This window comes from Carlito syrichta, unplaced genomic scaffold (assembly GCF_000164805.1).
Source record: "Carlito syrichta isolate Samal-C Ts95f unplaced genomic scaffold, Tarsius_syrichta-2.0.1 Scaffold312011, whole genome shotgun sequence".
Taxonomy (NCBI): Eukaryota; Metazoa; Chordata; class Mammalia; order Primates; family Tarsiidae; genus Carlito; species Carlito syrichta.
The window spans coordinates 326557-346102 of record NW_007256107.1 but is presented as its reverse complement, the minus strand read 5'-3'; the positions used below and the strand labels follow the sequence as shown (position 1 = coordinate 346102).

General features: G+C 37.0%; 1 protein-coding gene and 1 pseudogene across 2 annotated transcripts; one reads left to right on the top strand and one right to left on the bottom strand.

The window, feature by feature from the left end:
* Positions 1-6: 6 nt before the first annotated feature.
* Positions 7-1468, bottom strand: LOC103271926 (annotated as a pseudogene). The gene has a single exon (XR_505084.1). The product of XR_505084.1 is annotated as a glycosaminoglycan xylosylkinase pseudogene (transcript).
* Positions 1469-4800: 3332 nt separating this feature from the next.
* Positions 4801-18294, top strand: MARK1 (microtubule affinity regulating kinase 1). Its single transcript, XM_008069423.1, has 5 exons — positions 4801-4901; positions 5423-5587; positions 7162-7416; positions 12174-12218; positions 15982-18294. The coding sequence occupies exons 1-5, from the start codon at positions 4825-4827 to the stop codon at positions 16334-16336; spliced, it is 897 nt and encodes a 298-aa protein (XP_008067614.1). The 5' UTR covers positions 4801-4824; the 3' UTR covers positions 16337-18294.
* The last annotated feature ends 1252 nt before the right edge of the window (positions 18295-19546 follow it).

The window sequence follows — 19546 nt, the reverse complement described above, 5'->3', positions numbered from 1 at the left end:
GTGCTGTTTCTCTATCTTTGTAAAAAGAAGTTTCACTTATTTTGTGTTGAGAATTACAAGTGGGAGAGAGGCATCCTGTCTTCCACCAGTACAGTGTCCATCCCAAACTGGTCAGTGCACTGCTTCATGGTGGCCAGGATACTCAGGAGCCGCTGGTCCATGGTGTCCAAATGAGGATCGGAGAGCACTGGGGAGATGGGGTCATGGGCCATGGCAGATTTTAAGGCAGACTTTAGCACACCATTCTTCAGGTAGTTCAGTCTGTTCCAGGTAGAAACTCGAATGATGCAACACTGGTAGAGGGGGGCAAGAATGCTTCTTTCATCCAGTGAGGGGTTCCCAAAGCTTTTGGCATTATCGAGAAGGATAAGCATACTAGCACCCTCATCGTCTTGAAAGCTCTCATAGTGATGGCGGTCAGCATTGCCAATCAGGTAGTCAAAGACAGCTGTATCAATGATGTCCAAGAGGCGTGGGCCAGAGTCATAAGGGGACGTCTTCTTTACTGCATCACAGTAGCTCTCATCATACTCCCACCTGGCCAGTTTGCCTTCCCGATAAGTCCTGCCCCACGGGTGTCAGTGTTTCTGCAGAGGCCACACATCTGGAAGCCAAAGTGTGACAGAACCCTCCATTGTGTCTCCATCAGCACATGCTGGCTCTGTTTCTCGGCAGTAATAACATTTCCCATAGAAACAAGTATTGTTTCCTACAGTTAGGAATGTGCTCAACAGCTGCTCCGTGGCAACAGGCTTGATCTCTGTCCGAAGATTAACAAATCTGCCAACCACCAAGGGGGCTCGGCGGAAACCCAGAATCCTGTCCAAGTGAAAGGCTGCCACCTCTGCATTGTGTCTATCGTAACCAGCATACGGCTCCCCTTCTACCACATAGTCTCGGCTATACCGCTTAGGTTTGAAGACAACTTTCTGTCCTCCTTCAAGTATTAGTAAGGCTTTCAGCTGTGTCCCTTTATAACCCACATCAGCTTTAATGATTTTCTTGGTGGCCATGGCATGCATGATTGCCCCCAGTTCTGGTGTCTCTTCAGGGTACACCTCCCGAGGAACCACCCACTGGGCAGCAATCTCCCAGGGAGACTGCAAGGTGTGGTCCAGCCTGGGCACCAGCTCCACTCGCAAGCTAGTCATCATTCGGTGAAAAGCCCTCTGGTCCTCCCGGTTGGCAGCTGATGTATCCAAGTTGTCAATCAGGAAAACTTTGGTGAAGATAAAGATGACAAGGAGAATTGCTAACAGCACAACTCGCTGCTTTAGCTTCATGGTGACCTGGTTTCCTTCTACCTGGCCGCTCTCTGGCTCACTTATCAAGGAGAACAGGTGGTGATGGTTAGTAAGGAGAGTCCATGGCTATACACACTGGTCCATTTCTTCACTGAAGCGCCTTCCACAATTCCTGTCGGGCCCTAGGCGCGCTCCATGGCCGCCCGCGCGGTGCGGTGCGGCGCGGCCCCGGCCGCCCCCGCCGCCTCCGGGGAGGGGCAGGCCACTGTTGATGTATTTAATTACATATATGGTTTTACGAATGTTGAACCAGCCTTGCATGCCAGGAATGAAGCCTACTTGGTCATGGTGGATGATTTTTGAGATGTATTGCTGAATCCGGTTTGCTAGGATCTTGTTGAGAATTTTAGCATCTATGTGTAAATATTCTTATATTGGTACATTTGGTGCCTATGGGGTGATTTTATGTCTTTTAGTAATTTCTAACAGTTTTAGTAATTTTCCAGGATTTTTTCCCCCTATTTCCTATTCTTATTTCTAGAATTTTTCCTTTGGATTTTAAATTTCCAGTTGATTTCTAGGCAGTTAGACCTACTCACCAGCTTGAAAAAGCAAAGTAGGAAATAATTTAAATGTTCAAACATTAGGAACTTATTGGTTAAAATATGATTAAAGTAAAAGAAGAGCTGCATACACTACAGCCATAAAACTTTTGTATCACTTGACATAGATAGATGTTAATGATATATTAAATGGGAAAGCAGGTCTTGAAACAATTTGTTTTAAACTATGGAGTGCAGATTACATTTCTAGATTTTTAGGAACTTTAAATTAATTGTATAGTTCATATCTATAGTCACATTCATTTACCAAGTCATACCTGAATAAATTGTAATAGTCTTAGCCTATTTTTATAATTTTTAATTTATGCTTTAAGATGAGTGATCTTTTAGCAAATCTGTTATATACAAGGGGGTGCCAAGAATGTATACACATTGTTTTAAAGATGTGGGGTACAGTTCAGGATTAGGGATATAAGTTGTCATCATACAGGCGAAGTCTGGGCCTCCCTTTGATCCCCATTTTGTCAGGTTTGGAACCAGGTACCCTTATTGATGTTTTGTTCCCCCCACCTTCCGGTAGTGTACTGCTACTGCCAATCCCTTTCTTACAGTATTATGATAAATGTTCAGGGTCCACTTATGAGTGAGAACATGTAATACTGAGTATGATAGATAAATCCATCCAAGTTGCTGCGAAGTCCATAATTTTGCCCTTCTTTATTATGGCTGTATAATATTCCATCATATATATGTACCACATTTTTAAAAATCCAGTCCACTTTTGATGGGCGGCATGTTTGTATCCATGTTTTTGCTATTGAGAATAGTCCTGCAATAAACTTGCATGCACAGGTATCTTATTTGTAGAATGATTTGGGTTCCTCCAGGTATATTCCCAGAAGAGGGATTGCTAGGTCACATGGAAGGTCAATTTTTAGATCTTTTAGAAATCACCACACTGTTTTTCACAGAGGATGTACTAATTTACACACCCATCAACAGTGTAGAAGTGTTCCCTTTTCCCCGCATCTTCTCCAGTATCTGTTGTTCTTTGAGTTATTAATAATGACCATCCTGACTGGAGTTAGGTGGTATGTCAGTATGGTTTTAATTTGCATTTCTTTGATGATTAGTGAGGCTGAGAATTTTTTCATGTATCTGTTAGCTGCTTGTATGTCTTCTTTTGAGAAGTATCTGTTCATACTTTTGCCCTCTTTTTAACAAGGCTGGTTTTTTTTCCTTTTGGCATATTTGAGTGCCTTGAGAACCAAATCATTTAATGAAGCTAAAATCACACTGATACCCAAATCAGGTGAAGACCCAACTAAGAAAGAGAACTACAGGCCAATATCCCTGATGAACATAGATGTAAAAATTCTCAACAAGACTCTAGTACATCTCAAAAATCATCCACCATGACCAAGTAGGCTTCATCCCCAGGATGCAGGGCTGGTTCAACATCCGCAAGACCATAAATGTAATTTGGTACATCAGCAGATGTAAAAAGGGTCACGTGATTATATCATTACACACAAAAAAGTTTTTGACAATATCCAGCATCCCCTCTTGATAAAAACTCTTGAACATCTAGGCATAGAGGGAACTTACTTCAAATTAGTAAGAGCCATCTACCTTAAACCCATAGCCAGCATGTCAGATGGGCAGAAATTGGAAGCGTTTCTCCTGAAAACCGAAACAAGACAAGACTACCCACTCTTCATTCCTCCTGTTCAACATAATGTTGAAAGTCCTAGCTAGAGCAGTCAGACGAGACCAGGAAATCAGGGGTATCCAAATAGGAAAAGAGGAAGTTAAGTTATCCCTCTTTGCTAGCAATATGATCCTATACCTTGAAAACCCAAGAGAATTGGTCAAAAACCTTCTTGCACTGAAAAAGGACTCTGGCAGAGTCGCAGAGTGCAAAATCAATGTGCAAAAGACAGTCGCATTTTTAATTTACGCTTTTTATATGTCTGGGAACAAAATTCATTCCACAGGAACCTACACTATTGAAGGATTTTGAGTCTGTACTTACACAGTTTTGTTTATATGATGGTTTTTTCTTCTCCAAACTGAATTCAAACAAATATCTACTAACTTTCTAGCCCTCATGAGTAAACAAATTGTGGGTTAATTTTGTATTTTGAAGAATAGTGAAGGCTAGATTAACCCAAACTAGGGATTATTTTTCTGTTTAAGTAAGGATTAAACAGAAGAGTATTTTATCCCTTTTGAAAATCCTTTTTGTGTATTTTATTACGAGTGACAAACTAGTCAAGGTTTTGGCAGGTGCAACAACAGGGGTTATAGATCAAAGGTTGTGTGCATGGTAAGGAGAATCACCAATCTATTTCTTATTGCTTATTTTTTCTCTTAACTCCAAAGTTCCTCAGATTTGGCCTGCCTCCTGGCCAAAACCCAAGACCAGACGAAATATCCTCAGCATGGTATTGCATACAGCTCCATCGGGTCCTCAGCTTGGTGTGCCTTTGATCCTGAAGCTTTAGTCTCCTTCATATTCTCATTGGCTGGGAGGTTTCCCAGGCAGATGAAGAAAGGGCACCTACGGACTTCCAAGTAGGCATGCCATTTTCACTGCCACTGGTTCCTGCTGGTGATGATCTTTAGTGTGGAGTCGACTCTTGTTCTTAGAGTTGTCTGTACCCCTATCATACCTGTTCCCCACCACCAGCTAATAAAGGAGGGAGTGAATAGAAACCCAACTTTCCAGTCGCTTCCAAATGACTGCTGACTGCTGCTGTAGGGAGAGAAAACTAAAACTGTAATGAGTTTGTTTTTTATGCTTTGCCTTTTAATTCTGAAATCTAAGTAAAAGAAAGAAAAAGAGAGAGGCAGGAGACAGATCTTATTAATATACGATTTTGATCAATTAAAATCCTTCTATGAATTTTTTTCAGTCAGCTTAAATATATTTCTTTGACTTTCCACAAATATAGTTACAATTTTAAAATTGACTTTTTTCCTTCTCAAAGAACAATGTGTATTCTGGAGGTAGCATGGCAAGAAGGAATACATATGTCTGTGAAAGGACCACAGATCGATACACAGCATTGCAGAATGGAAAAGACAGCAGGTAAATGTCATAGTGCCAATAATAATACCTTTGCTATTGTTCTACACTAGTGCTCTTGCTGAAACTTCTACAGCTAAATGGATCAGGAGAAAAGGAAATACAAAATAGTAAGATTACAACCAACCCTTCTTACTAAGGTATCTCTTCTTCTGTACCAGGATAGAAGAATGGGAAAATATTTAGGGGAAACAGGAGGTAAATCTCTTTACCCGTGAATTTCTGAGTAAAACGTGATAGTAAATGTTTCCCCATAACAAAGCAGATTGTGTGTAAGATTGTTACCATGAAAGATAGTGATGCATTCACCCTATGTGTTTTTAATAGGAATATTAATTGTTTTATTAGTCACTACTAATGCTACTAATTGTAGTTTCTTTAAAGTGTTTCTGTCATGAAATGTGCTAATCAATTTAAATTTTTTGAAAATCTAGTTTTTAAATTTTAGTAAACTGCAATTTTTCTTTTCTTTCTTCTTCTTTTTTAAAATTTCGATGGTCTTCTCAACTGCTTTATGTCGAAAGCCTTACCGAGATGTCTGTGAGTAGCATATCCTCTGCAGGCTCTTCTGTGACCTCTGCTATTCCCTCAGCACGACCACGCCACCAGAAGTCCATGTCTACTTCTGGTCACCCTATTAAAGTTACACTGCCAACCATTAAAGATGGCTCTGAAGCTTACCGTCCTGGGTAACATGCTGGCTACATTTCATTTTGTTTGTTGTTAAGAATTTTTAAAAATATAGCACAGTGTGAGAATACATGATAGGCGCCATCACATTAAGACCTTTCTGAAAAAATTCAGTGTTTGTGATGGAGGGAAAGGGGAATCATGACATAATCTATGTACTTTACCTTTAATTGAAAATGTTTCTTATAATTTAAATTATTTTCTAGAGTAATTTTTAAGGTTTTGATTTTAAATCCATCTGTAAAATAAAGTATTGCTACCTAATTTGTCACTTAGGTACATTGAAATTTTCATGATTTAAATACGCACACAAAAAACACTAGACTGGTAGTTGAGACCACTGAGTATTGTCCTGGCTTAGTTTACTGGTTCTTAATAAAACTGGACTTCAGTTTTTCTGTCATTGAAATGATTGAACTCAAAGAGCCTGTTCAGGTTTGAAATCATGTAACTGTTTTTCTAATGTTTGTCAATTTTTAGATTTCTTAAATTCAGAACATCTAAACATTTTAACTTTAGATGTTGGAGTCTCACTCTGTCGCCCAGACTGGAGTGCAGTGGCTGCTCCCGGCCACCGCAGCCTCGACCTACTGGGCTCCGGCGATCCTTCCGCCTCAGCCTTCCAAGTAGCTGGAACTATAGGCACACGCTACCACGCCCAGCTGACTTTTGATTTATTGTAGAGATGAGGTCTCACCAAGTTGCCCGGGTGGGTCTCGAACCCCCGGGCTCAGGCAATCTACTCACCTCAGCCTCCCAAAGCGTGGGATTACAGGCTGAGCCGCTGAACCCGGCTCATTTTAACTTTTTGATAGTCAGGTTTTTAGTCATATTGGTAGTGCTATCTAGCATTGTACCATCACTGTAGCCTAAGTTAGAAATAGGAAATGAGGGCTAAGGTGTGGTGGCTAACACCTGTAATCCCAGCACTTTGGGAGGTCTAGGCGAGAGGATTTCTTGAGCCCAGAGTTCAAGATCAGCCTAGGCAACAGAGCAAGACCTCGTATCTAAAAAAAAATTTTTAAAATTCGCTGGACACAGTTGCATGTGCCTATAGTTCCAGCTACTCTGGAGGCTAAGACAGAAGGTTGTCTGAGCCCAAGAGGTCGAGGCTGCCACGAGCTGTATTCATGCCACTGCATTCCAACCTGGGTGACAGAATGAAACCCTGACTCACAAAAAAAAAAAAAAAGAAATGGGAAGTGATTGTACTCAAAGCCTTTTTAATAAACAATAAAATTTGTGTTCCACATTATTGAGTCGTATAAAGAAAAAAGTAAAATAAATACTTGCAGCACCTGGTTTGGTATTACTGATATTGAGAAGTATTTATCCTTATGTCCCTGTCTCAGTAATTTCTTACTCTTTATAATTTTTACAAAAGGTACTTTCAAAATGAAATTTTATCCCTCTATACTGATACAGTAAAGTAAAATTAACCCAAGTCTCACATCTCTGACATGAACAAATAAAATAGGGCCAAAATAGCCATAGCCATTTTTTTTCATAGTTTTTAGCATGAGTGAAAGCTTTTCCTGTCATTATTCTAAATAATATATCTTAATTTTCCCAGCAGTACAACTCAGAGAGTGCCTGCTGCTTCCCCATCTGCTCACAGTATTAGTGCTGCCACTCCAGATCGGACCCGTTTTCCCCGAGGGAGCTCGAGCCGAAGCACTTTCCATGGTGAACAGCTCCGGGAGCGACGCAGTGCTGCTTATAATGGGCCACCTGCTTCACCGTCCCATGAAACGGGTGCATTTGCACATGCCAGAAGGGGGACGTCAACTGGTATAATAAGCAAAATCACATCCAAATTCGTTCGCAGGTCAGTACTAATGTACTGTCATGTTTTGTTTCCTCCAGAAATTATAAAGGAAATTTTATTTTTTTTCTTTAATCTTTTGGGTGATATTCCAAAATGGTTTCATGACATTTCATTAGAGCCGTTCTTTTTTTGGAAAAAAAAAAAAGAAGTCTTTTTCCTTAGGAGAGAGAAAAGGACAGGAAGAGAAGAAAGGAATAAAAAAGAAGTCTTTTTCCTTAGGAGAGAAGAAAGGGGAGAGGGAGGACAAAATGAGAATTTAAAAATTCCGTAAAATAAAGTGAAAAGAGTAAAAACTTGACATCATAAATGTATGTTTTAACAAAAAAATTGTCTCATACTTAAAAACTTAATTTAGAAAAAGAAATTAAGTATGAGCTTATGTGTATCCTTCAGATAATATTATTTATCTTAAAAATACTTTTAAATTGCTCACTAGTCTACTTTTTTTCTTCTTTGTATAAAAAGTCTACATACTGGAGTCATAGATTACTTATGTAATTTTACATCATAAAATCTTAACATCAAAACATAGTAAAAATAAAGCAAATAATGCATAGTAATTTAATAAGGCAGTACAGTGATACTCTTTTCTAAAAGTAGGCATACATGTTCAGTGCACACTGATGATACAAACTGCTGACCACGACTGTGGGCTGATGCAGATTTGATCTGTTCCTGTGTCCCACTGAATGCCTACTTAAGTCCTGTGATGGACAAAGCACTGTGCAGAGCAGGATCTAAAGATGGATAAGACAGCATCTGTGCCCTCCAGATTCTTACAGTTTTGGAAGAAGCAGAGATGTAAACAGTTAACCATGATGTACAGCAGAATGTGTGCTAAAAAAAAAGTGTGGGCAACATGCTGAAGGAGTCTAGAGGCAGGCACAGTTGTTTCTGTCTAGGGAAAATGCGAAGGCTCCATACCTTACAGGCATTGGAGCTGAGCCTTCAATGATGGGTAAGAAAATTATTAAACCTGCTTTAAAGAATATTGGTTAAATACTTAGTTTTTAATGTTATTATGGCTTCTCAGGTTTCAAAGAGTGGATATGGAAAAAGACGAAGCAGCTTTAGTTTCTTGCTTTGTCATAGAACTATTTGTAAGACTTGGTTATAGGTAAGTTTGCCCAGGCTTACACTGCTGAATTTAAGCTTTAAATCCTCTAGTGTAGCATTGGTTTCTAGCCATATCAATGAGTTTGTACCATTTGGGCAATTTCTATGCCACATGACAACTTGATAGAGATAAGAGCTAAAAGCGCACCAACAGATTCAGCATGAAAGTTGAATGATAGTGTTAGCTAACCATCTGCAGGGTACTAGTCAGATTATCAGTAGTTCCTGATTTTGGAATTTAGCTATTTAAGGCCATTTCAAAAAGCAAATATTTTCTCATGGTAAAGCCAAGATTAATTTTAAAGTGAAGACAAACAGGTTTTAAGTTTAATGCTTATTACCAATAGTGCATTAAGCATTGAGTAAAATATTTCTCTTTACCTTGCAATAAAAATGTAAATTCTGAAAAAAAAATTAGACTCTGGAGGAAATGTAGTAAAGAATACTCTGGACAAGAAGTCAGGAGACAGAATGTCACAGCAAGAAAGTTCCTTAGAGATAGTCTGTTGGGAGGTTCAGAAAAGGGATTGCCATATAGTCACTTAACACATATTTGAAGACCTACTACGTGCTGGGCACTTTCTCAGGTGCTGTTGCTACAGCAGTGAATGAGACTGCTGGGATTCCTGCCTTCCTATGAGCAACTTCCTATTATGAAACATTCCATACAACTAAAACATTTTCTTCACTTAGCTCTGGTTTTCTCCTACCTCACAAACTCAGGCTCTTTTGCTGGTTCTTTTCAAGTGTTTTTTGGGTTTTTTTGGGTGTTTTTTTTTTGCCTCTCTTGCTGACCTCTAGATATCAGAATGTCCCAGGGCTCAGTCTTTGGACACATTCTCTTCTCTGGTTTTCCTCACTCTCTTGGTGATCTCATTCGGGCTTATGACATTAGATTCCATCCTGTATGAACAACTCAAATGATATCTTTAGCCTACATCTCTCTCTGGAACTGCAGACTCATATCTAATTGTCTGCTTAGCCTCTCCTCTTGGATGTATTACAGACGCTCAAACAGAGCATGTTCAAATTTCAGCTCCCAGTCCTCTTCCCAAACCTGCCCCTCCCTCATTCTTCACCGTTTTAGGAATTGGCAGCACCATCCTTTCAGTTGCTCAGCCCGTGAGCCTTGGAGTTATCCGTGACTCCTTTTCCTCACACCACACGTCAGACCCTTTATTGATAAGTTGTGTCAGCTCTGCTCCCTAAGTGTTGCCAGAATGGAGCTGCCTCCATCACTCCCACCCCTGCCTTCATAATCTGAACCACTGCTAATCTGTCACCTTCTATCAGATCTCCTAGCTTCAGTCCTTGTCCTGTTCTGTTTCAGCTCTGTAAGTCTGATCATGTCACACCTTGATTTAAAGCTTCATCTTGCCCAGAATACAATTCTGAGCCTTCCCCGTGGCCTATGAGGCCCTTTGTAGTCTGGCCCCCCCTTCTCTCTGACCGCTCCTTCTCCCACTTGTCGCCTTGCTGATTCCACACCAGCCACACAAACACAGGCTTCTAACTGTCCTCAAGTCTACCAGTCACTGCTTCCGGATTTTGAACTTGCTATACTTCCGCCTGAATTCTCTACCTCAGATACCTGCATGACTTGCTTCTTTACACCAAACCTTATGATTTTCCAACCATAGCTCATTCTTATATAGGGAGTAACCCACTTTGTTGAGGGTATATTTCTATATGTAGGTAGTTGTTTTTTAAGTTTTAACTGGTGGAGAGCCATGCTCTGCTGCTTATGCTGTTACAGCCAGCTGTGCCTTCTGTAGCCTCATCTGCCTCCCACCATGGTTACTTAAAGCAGACTTCTGGGGCTATTTGAAACCATTGCTAAGTAGCAGAAATTCTTCTAGTCAGTGTTCCTACTGGCACCCAGGAAGGCAAGAACAGGGTATAGGTCACTTGCTACTTCAGCTAATTATAGCAGAGGAAGTAGGGTCTCAGGGACGTTTCCCTCCTAATGCTTACATTTTGACAGCAGTGGAATACGTGTCTGTATATAGGACAGAAAAGTCCAGTGATATTTATGTCCCTTCCTATTAAAGGAATTTTATCTTAGCAGCAGAAGTCAACAGCATTACTATCTTTCTTGCTAAACTGATGCACTGTCCTACTGTATGTATCAGTTCATCTACATGAAACTGAAAATAAAACATTTTTTTCACTTTGAGCCTGCTCAAAAATGTTTTATTTATTTCAATGTGCTATAATAAAAATAGATTTTTACTATACTTTCCAATGAAAATGCCAGTTATTAAAAATAGAAATTTAAGAAACTCCATTTGAATGCAAGAATACATTTTTTATCCTTTTTGATTCAAATAGGAAAATTATTTTATGCAGTATGTTCGTTAAGAAAGGCCTGAGAGCCAGACATGGTAGCTCATGCTTGTAATCCCAGCACTTTGGGAGGCTGAAGCAGGAGAATCGTTTGAGCCCAGGAACTCAAGATCAGCCTAGGCAACATAGCAAGCCTTTGTCTCTACAAAAAAATTTTAAAAATTAGCGAGGCATGGTAGTGCCTGTCTACAATCTTAGCTATTTGGGAGTTGGAGGCAGAAGGATCACCTGAGCTCAGGAGGTTGAGGCTTTGGTAACCTGTGATTATGCCACTGCACACCAGCCTTGGTGAAAGAATGAGACCCCGACTTAAAAAAAAAAAGGAAAAAGAAAAAAGGCCCGAGAGTCATGAGGCATTCATATTCTTAACAACTATTTAAAGTTTAGAGGTTGGTGTGTAGGTGTATTTTATTAATTTGAGAGATGGGGAAATGGTACTGATTTTACTCCTGTTGCTTTCATTTTACATAATATAAATGTTTCTGGAATGGCTAAAACATTGATACAACGTTAACTTAAAGATTCAAGTTGGTAATTTTTTCAACTAATGGTATTTTGTTCTCTATTACAAAATCTTTAAAAATGACAAAGTAATTAAAATTTTGGTAGACCGCAAAAATATTAATTACATGCAACACTGGGACAATTAGTAGTGTTTTTCTGGTTTCATTTTACAGGTGGATATCCAGGTAAGATTAGTGTTTTTTTGCTTAAGATTGCATTCGTATTTTTAGATTCACCTGCTTAGATAGGTTGTTGATTTGCTGTAATATTTTATCATATGCATGAAATAAATTGCTTATTCTTAAATTGGTATTTATTTTTAGAAATATGGAAGTGTTGAGCTTTATTTCTCACTACAAGATTAATTTTTATATTTTCTAAATTGAGCGACTACTAGAATTATATGTAATAACAAATATAAAGTTGAATCTTGGTGTTGATAATTATTGAATAGTTTTAACTTTAGATTAAACTCAACTAAACCAAAAGATAAATTATGACTTCAAAATCATGACTGGGAAAATCATGGTTGGGAATTGGACGATCATGTCTTTAAAAATTTAAACTTTAACCTAGTATCTTCTCTTGACAATACCCAGTAGACGCTCAATAAATTACAGTTACATGTGGCTATAGTGAAAAACATGAGAAATAGTATTTGACTAGTAATAGAAGTTTATCATGGTAGAAGTTTGCTCAACAAGTTAATTTTAAAGTCATTTTAGATGTAGGTTTTCTTGATATATTTTTTTACTTTTATCATTAAATCTCAACCTTCACTTTGTTTTGAGGGATCCAAGTGAAGGCGAAGCCAGTGGCAGAACCGACACCTCAAGGTGAGGAGCCACTATTAATACTTCGCTGCCAGGTCCCCGTGTATGAAAAGTGCTTTTGAAATACTTACAGCACGTAATAACCATGAGTAGAACTAATAACTAGTTAGCATGTATATTTTAAATTTTTATATTGGAGTGGGATTTTATATTGTTGCTTAGCATTTAAGTTTATCAACTTTAAATCTGTGTTTTTCAAGCATTTTGAATTGTTTACTTGGTAAAGAAATAGGCTTTCTGTTCTATAAAATATGTCATAGCAGCAGGTTAATAGATTGAAATGCGCTGATTTTTTTCTCACTAAAATGGTATAACTAAAATTAGTTTGAGTCATATAGCACAAATAATATAGAACACTGAGATAATTAAATGTAGGAAGATTTGATATTAGTAATATATTTCAGTGAGAATTCAATGTTGAAACACATTTAAAAACTGTATCCTGCCACATATTATATATCTTTTTTTTTCTTCTTGATGTTTAATACTAGTTGTATATTGTTCTGGTGATAAGTTTCAAACTTGAGCACAATCAGAGTCACAGGGAGAATTTGATAAAAAGATTGCTTGACCCCACACTCACGGTTTCTGATTTAGTAGGGACAGAAGGGCTGAGCATTTGCATTTCTAACAAGTTCCCAGGTGATCTATGTTGCTGTTCCAAGGTCCACATTAAGGACATGTTAGTACATATGTTCATATTTTATAAATGGGAAACTTAAGAAATGAAGGCATATCTTTGAGTATACACAAACCTTTAAGGGATGCAATATAAATCTTAGAAACAACAAGGAATTCCACAGTAGGACAGGCATCTGGCTTCATTAAGAAACTATTTTGATGAGGTGAACACTGGCCTTCAATTTAATTTCTATTTTTTAAATTATTCAAAATATAAAGTATAATGAACCTTGGAAAAACTTTACACATTCTCATGTAGTCTTTTTTAGCAACTGTGCTAGATTTATGTTTAGTAATAACAGTTGAATTTTTTTTTTTTTTTTTTGGTGCAGTTAGATACCTGAGTCACCATGGTAGAAAGCCAAAGGGAGGCAAGACAAATATTTTTAGCTTCCTTCTACTTCTTGAATAAACAGGGAAGACTTTTGTTTTTATCCTCTGCCTCAGTTAGTCTTTATTTTTGAGTCCCCCTCCTTGCGTCCCATCTTGTATTTCCACTATATTTCCCTCTGAGATATTTAATAGTGCTTAATGTTATAAATGGCTGCTAATACTGAAATTAACCTTTGTGCATTTTTAACTTTTTAATGTGACTGCATAATTTTATTAACATCATAAATAACACTAATTTAGTAACTGATCTCTATAAGTGTTTATAAACACTTCCCACATTCCATTTTGTTTGGTTGTTGGTGGTTTTTGACTTCCTTTTTGCTTTTGAACAAAGACTCTAAGGCACTTTCTGATCATTTAATCCCCACAACAACCAGCTGGAAAATACCCATAAACAGATGAAGAAACAGCAAGGAACATAGGTTGGATCAAACCATTTCTAATGAGGTTCTGCCATTTCAGGGAGAGAGTGTGGTACAGTGATGAGAAGCACAGGCTCTTGAGCCAGCCCGCGTGGGTTTGAACTGCATTCTGCAACTCATTTTGCTGTGTGGCTTTGGGGAAGTTACTTCAACTCTGAATGCCTCCGTTTCTTCATCCTGACCGCCTCTTAGGGTTGTTGCAAGGAGTAAATGAGTAAATAATACATGTTAGGCACTTAGGACAGTTCTTGAACCTAGTAAGTGTTCATACTAGTTAGTAAGGTGTTCATACTAGCTGTTACTTTATTAGTGTCCACAGTTCTGGGAACTTTCTACCACTGATGTCAGTGGTGATGTTGTGAGACACATGCAGACAAACACTTTGATCTCTTGCCTGAAGATCATCTTTAAGTGGAATGGAAGGAAAACTGGACTTGGAATAAGTCACCTGAATGCTAGTCTTCACATTTGACCTCAGTCACTCTATGACCTTAGAAAAGTAATTTAAGTTTTCTAGCTATTAGTTCTGCTTTTAAAATGAGTGTTCAATTAAGTGATCTCTCAGATCTCTTCCAGCATGCTGATTCCATCACCAGAGTTTACTTGTGACCCTGATCAATGACTCTGCCTGGCTCTGCAAGCCCAGAGAGGCCTGTGGTTCAGTGGCTTAGATTCAATGAGCAAAAAGAGAAAAGTAGAAAAGACAATGGAATAAATACTTTCCATACTTATTTAATAGTCTTTGGAAAATTAATTTTTATACCTATTCCTTTCCTTATTTTCTCAGCTTGCGTAACTTGCAGAGCTTTAGGGGCTTAGATACCTAGGAATAATAGGGACTATAGATATATATAGTTGTATATGTGTAAATATATACATGAATATACATTGTATTATAGTATTGATATAATATGTATGTATGTTATATTTATGCATTAGATTATAAACTCTTTTCAAAATATAATTTCTTAAGTTATAGCTAAGTAAGATAGGTTAAAAGCTAAAATTGCAATATCTGTATTTGGATACTTGTTCAAAAAATTTAATTGCAGAGTGTTCTATATCATGAATAATCTGTTAACTTTGCCTTTCTATGATTATTTGAAATAGGTTTTCTGATTCTATATTATTTGTGGGATACTTAGATTAAACATGATTCAGAGAGTTTGGTTCATTTAACTAATATGAGTTAATCATCTACTGTGGGCCCAGCACAGTTCTAGATGCCTGAGATATACCAGTGAATGAAATAGACAAAACTCCCTGCTCTTTTGGAGTTTGCAATCTAGTTGTAGATTTAGGCAATAAAAAATAAACCTAATAAATGGGTTCAATAGTATATTAGCATATGATAAGTACTGTAGAGAAAGAAATGGAGCAGGATAAGGAGGAGAGGCCATGCTAGGGTAGAAGACAAGGTACAATAGGTTGGTCAAGGGAAACCTCAAGGAGAAAGTGAGCAGAGATTTGAAAAAAGTAAGGGAATCAGCTGTGCAATCACCTAGAGGGAAGCATTCCTGGCAGAGGGAATAGCCTATGCAATAGCCAGTATGTTCAAGGAACAGTGTAGAGACCAGTGTGTCCTGATAATAGTGAGCAAAGAGAAAAATTCTAGGACATGTGGGTATGGGAGTAGAATTTGGAGTGTAGGTCTTGTAAAGCCTTGCAGACTGTTTTAAGAATGTCTTTAGTGAAATGAAAAATCACTGGAGGATATTGAGAAGTGTAATATAATCTGACATCTTTATGTAATTGCAGTGCAACATTCTTTCACAGCATTGTCAGGTATAAATAATTCTCTTTCCTTCTGTAGTTACTATAATCCTCCTACCCAAAAAGGGCAGAAAAGAACTTTTTTTAATATTTCAAAACTGTAAATTTGCAAGCAGAATATTAGTGGTCCCTGTTTTGGATATATATCCAGAAAATGGAGAATCTGCATTTGCAAACTTGAGCAGAAAAATATGAAAGGAACTGAAAAAAATATTAAGTTCTTCACTTTCAGCTGCAAACCTGTTTTTTCACAAACAATTATATTTAAGAAAATATGCTATTTTAGATTGACAATATTAAAAGTCAAAACAGATGGCATCTTGAGATAGTTTTTGTAACAGCAAGAGAACGTGCATCTTTGTTATCTAAGCGTAGTCTAAATTAGTTAGTCTTATTAGGCACTGAATTATGACCACTTAGATTTTTTATGTGAGTTTTTATTTTATTGCTGAATGCAATTTTTGTTTTCATTCTTTCCCTTTGCCTTCTTCTTCCAGAAGTACATCAGGGGAACCAAAAGAAAGAGACAAGGAAGAGGGTAAAGATTCTAAGCCGCGTTCTTTGCGGTTCACATGGAGTATGAAGACCACTAGTTCAATGGACCCTAATGACATGATGAGAGAAATCCGAAAAGTGTTAGATGCAAATAACTGTGATTATGAGCAAAAAGAGAGATTTTTGCTTTTCTGTGTCCATGGAGATGCTAGACAGGATAGCCTCGTGCAGTGGGAGATGGAAGTCTGCAAGTTGCCACGACTGTCACTTAACGGGGTCCGCTTCAAGCGAATATCTGGGACATCTATTGCCTTTAAGAACATTGCATCCAAAATAGCAAATGAGCTTAAGCTGTAAAGAAACCCAAATTTAAAGGATCAGGGAAGATACATACATATATGAGGTACAGGTTTTGAATGTACTGGTAATGCCTAATGCGGTCCACCTGTGAATCTCCCTATGTAGAATTTGCCCTTAATGCAATAAGGTTATACATAGTTATGAACTGTAAAATTAAAGTATGAACTATAATAAATATCTGTAGTTTCAAAATTAGGTTCACATGTACAGGTAAGTATATTGTGTATTTCTGTTCATTTTCTGTTCATAGAGTTGTATAATAAAACATGATTGCTTAAAAACGTGTATGGTTGTCTAGATTTCTGCACATAAATGTATGTTTGATGCTTTGAGTTGAAAGTGTTCTTCCTTATTATTTACATTCTGGTGGGTTTTTTAAATTCTTATCTTCATCATGCAATTTTGAAAATTGTGTCCAGAATTAAAAGTGCACAGAAATAGTCTTTAAAATTATAGCATGGACTTTTAAAAATTATTTTAAAATTCTATTTAAATTTAAAACAGAAGCTAATAAATAGATCAGTTTTATTATACACAGAACTATTCCCACTCATCTTTGCTGTTATTCTTGTTATTAAACAAAGTTTAGTTGAGAAGATACAAAATGTTCACAGTGTTGGCACTTAGAGTTTTTAAATTGAAGTACATGAAAATAATAGCTTTGCCTTGAGCTAACTAAGAAACACTGGGGGAAAAAGTTAAATCTATATCCAGTTTCTTGTGAACTTCAAAGTGTTTTCCGACCCACTGCTAATTGTAGCAGCAAAATTTAAGAGAAACCATACTTTATCTGGCTATTATAACATAAACCGTCACTTAAGTTTGTTGCCTTCAGAATACCGCAATGTGATTGCGGGAATATAATAATATTGGGACTGTTTCATAGCACAAGCTCATCGTTACAGTGTTTATCAATGCATCAGTTAAGAAATAATGCCACCTCAGGAATTAACTGGCATTGGGAACATTTGCCTCATTCTCCTCCCATCCTCTTCACCTACCCCTGCCACTGTAATATGTGTAAGTACTTAAGAGACTTGTGAGCAAAGCATACTATTTATAACAGTATATTATTGATTTATGCTTTTGTGGTTGTTCGGTTTGTGCCCATATAACTTGTTCGTTTTAAATATTTTGCCAGATTTCTTGTATTTATTCCTCATCATTATGCCTATAATGTGCAGCTTTGTAATTGGGCATTTGCCTATTTTTCTTTCATAATTAGTGATATATGCTATGTAAAACCCCTAGTAAAGGTACATTTTAATACTTGTTATTTTATACTGAATTAGCCTTGGAGGTTGACTGTGCAATGTTATTTAATGTTGTAATTACTGTAATATCAACATATGGGCCCCATCTGCACACGCCTGAGAAATAGAAACTGTATTCGAATTTTATCAGTTTAAAGAAAAATAAAGCTGTGATAAATACTGTAATTCTAACCTACATTAGAAAGCGCTAAGTGTAGGTGGCGTGCCATTCCATAATGGCTTCCAGAATAGGATGAATTTTACATTCTGTACTGTACTGTGATGTCACTTTCTTCTGTAACAGTTCTGTTCTAAAATGAAGTGTATTTTTTTGCCTTAGCAAAGGGTGGTGTTTGGGGAAAAAAAGTGTAGCCCCTTTTTAACCTAGTGTTCATTCAAAAAAATTGATGCAAATCTTTATTCACTTTCACTGGTGCACACTGAAATTTTACTTGAACAATTCTCATAATAAAGCACTTGTCTTTTGCTCTTTATCAGAATGTGAATTACCTGTTTTCTAGTATAAAAATATTCTGTATGAAGAGTTTTTTGTATGTGTCCTAAATTTAGTTGTCAAGGGGTGAAGCTATGTAGGTTTTCTAGGTGTCATTATGACATAATAATTTAATCTTTTTATGGGAATTCCTATGGTTGAAATACATTTGAAAAAATAAACCTCATGCCTTTTCCAAGGTAGAAATGGATGGTTTTTTTGGTTTTGTTTTTTACATTTTCTCACTCTTTTGTGTTTGTGGAAGGGAATTTTACTTCACTATTTTTTATGAACTAAAAATGAAATCTTGATACTCACTTTGGATTTTTCATTCCATGTGTTCATAAAAACATAAATTTTTTTGAAGATTTAGAGGAATTTTACAGTATGTTTGCATAAATAAATAACTAGTTTGTGTTCACTGGCTACGTGATATTAGGACTTCCTTGGCTTCTGTTGAAATATTATTTGACATGACATCCCTTATATTTAATTAATTATTTTGTAGAAACTGGAACAAAGTATTTTATTTGATAAATAAAAATAACAAGGTGAAGTATACTTTAGAAGCTCGACCCAATAATATTTTCTAAGGTAGAATTTGAAAATTAATCATTTTTTAAATGTCTATTGAAGTACCTACTGTGCCTTAAGATATATAAAGGAATTGTAGGAGATATTTCCTCTCTCTCTAAGATTTTAGTCCATTTGAAAAGACAAAAGGTAAATATATGCAACCAAAAAAACTCAAAGAAGAAACAAAGTGCTCAAACAAGCAGAGACAATAGATGCTATAAAAATTCAGATAAGAGTCAGTTATGTATGGACACTACAAAGGAGGTTTTTTTTAACTGAAGATAGATAAAATTTAAGAGACAGAATGGAGAGGACCCTCCAGATGGAAGGAACATATGAAAAGAGGCTTATAGTTAGTAATATCTGTAAGATATATGTTAAAATGAACCATGTATTCTAGGGAGTTCAACATAGGCAAGGTTTCACATAGGTTTTTAGTACCAGATTCTGTAAAGCATCGATTGGCAACCTCAGCTTAGACTTGATCTATGGATAAGGGAGCTCAATTAGGAGCCACAGAAGTAACTAATAAATTGATTGTTAAGGAAGAATAATTTATTAATTCAGCAACTTTGTTGAGTGCCAGTGTACAGCAGATTCTAGGTTCTGGGAAACAACAATTTTAAAAATGTATCTAATAGAAATGTATAGGTTGGTTTAAAGTCTAGAGCCAGGAAGGTCTTTTCAGAAGTTATTAGCATTAAAGTGTGTATGAATAGAGAGCATAGATGGGGTGGTTAACACAGTATGGGAAAGGGAAAAAAGGGTATATTTGACTGACATTTCAAAAGTTGCATTACAAGATATCATGAGTAGAATTTGCGGGCTATAAAACAGATAACTAGGTGGCAAGGGAGCTTTCTGGCATATGATTTGAGTTTTCAG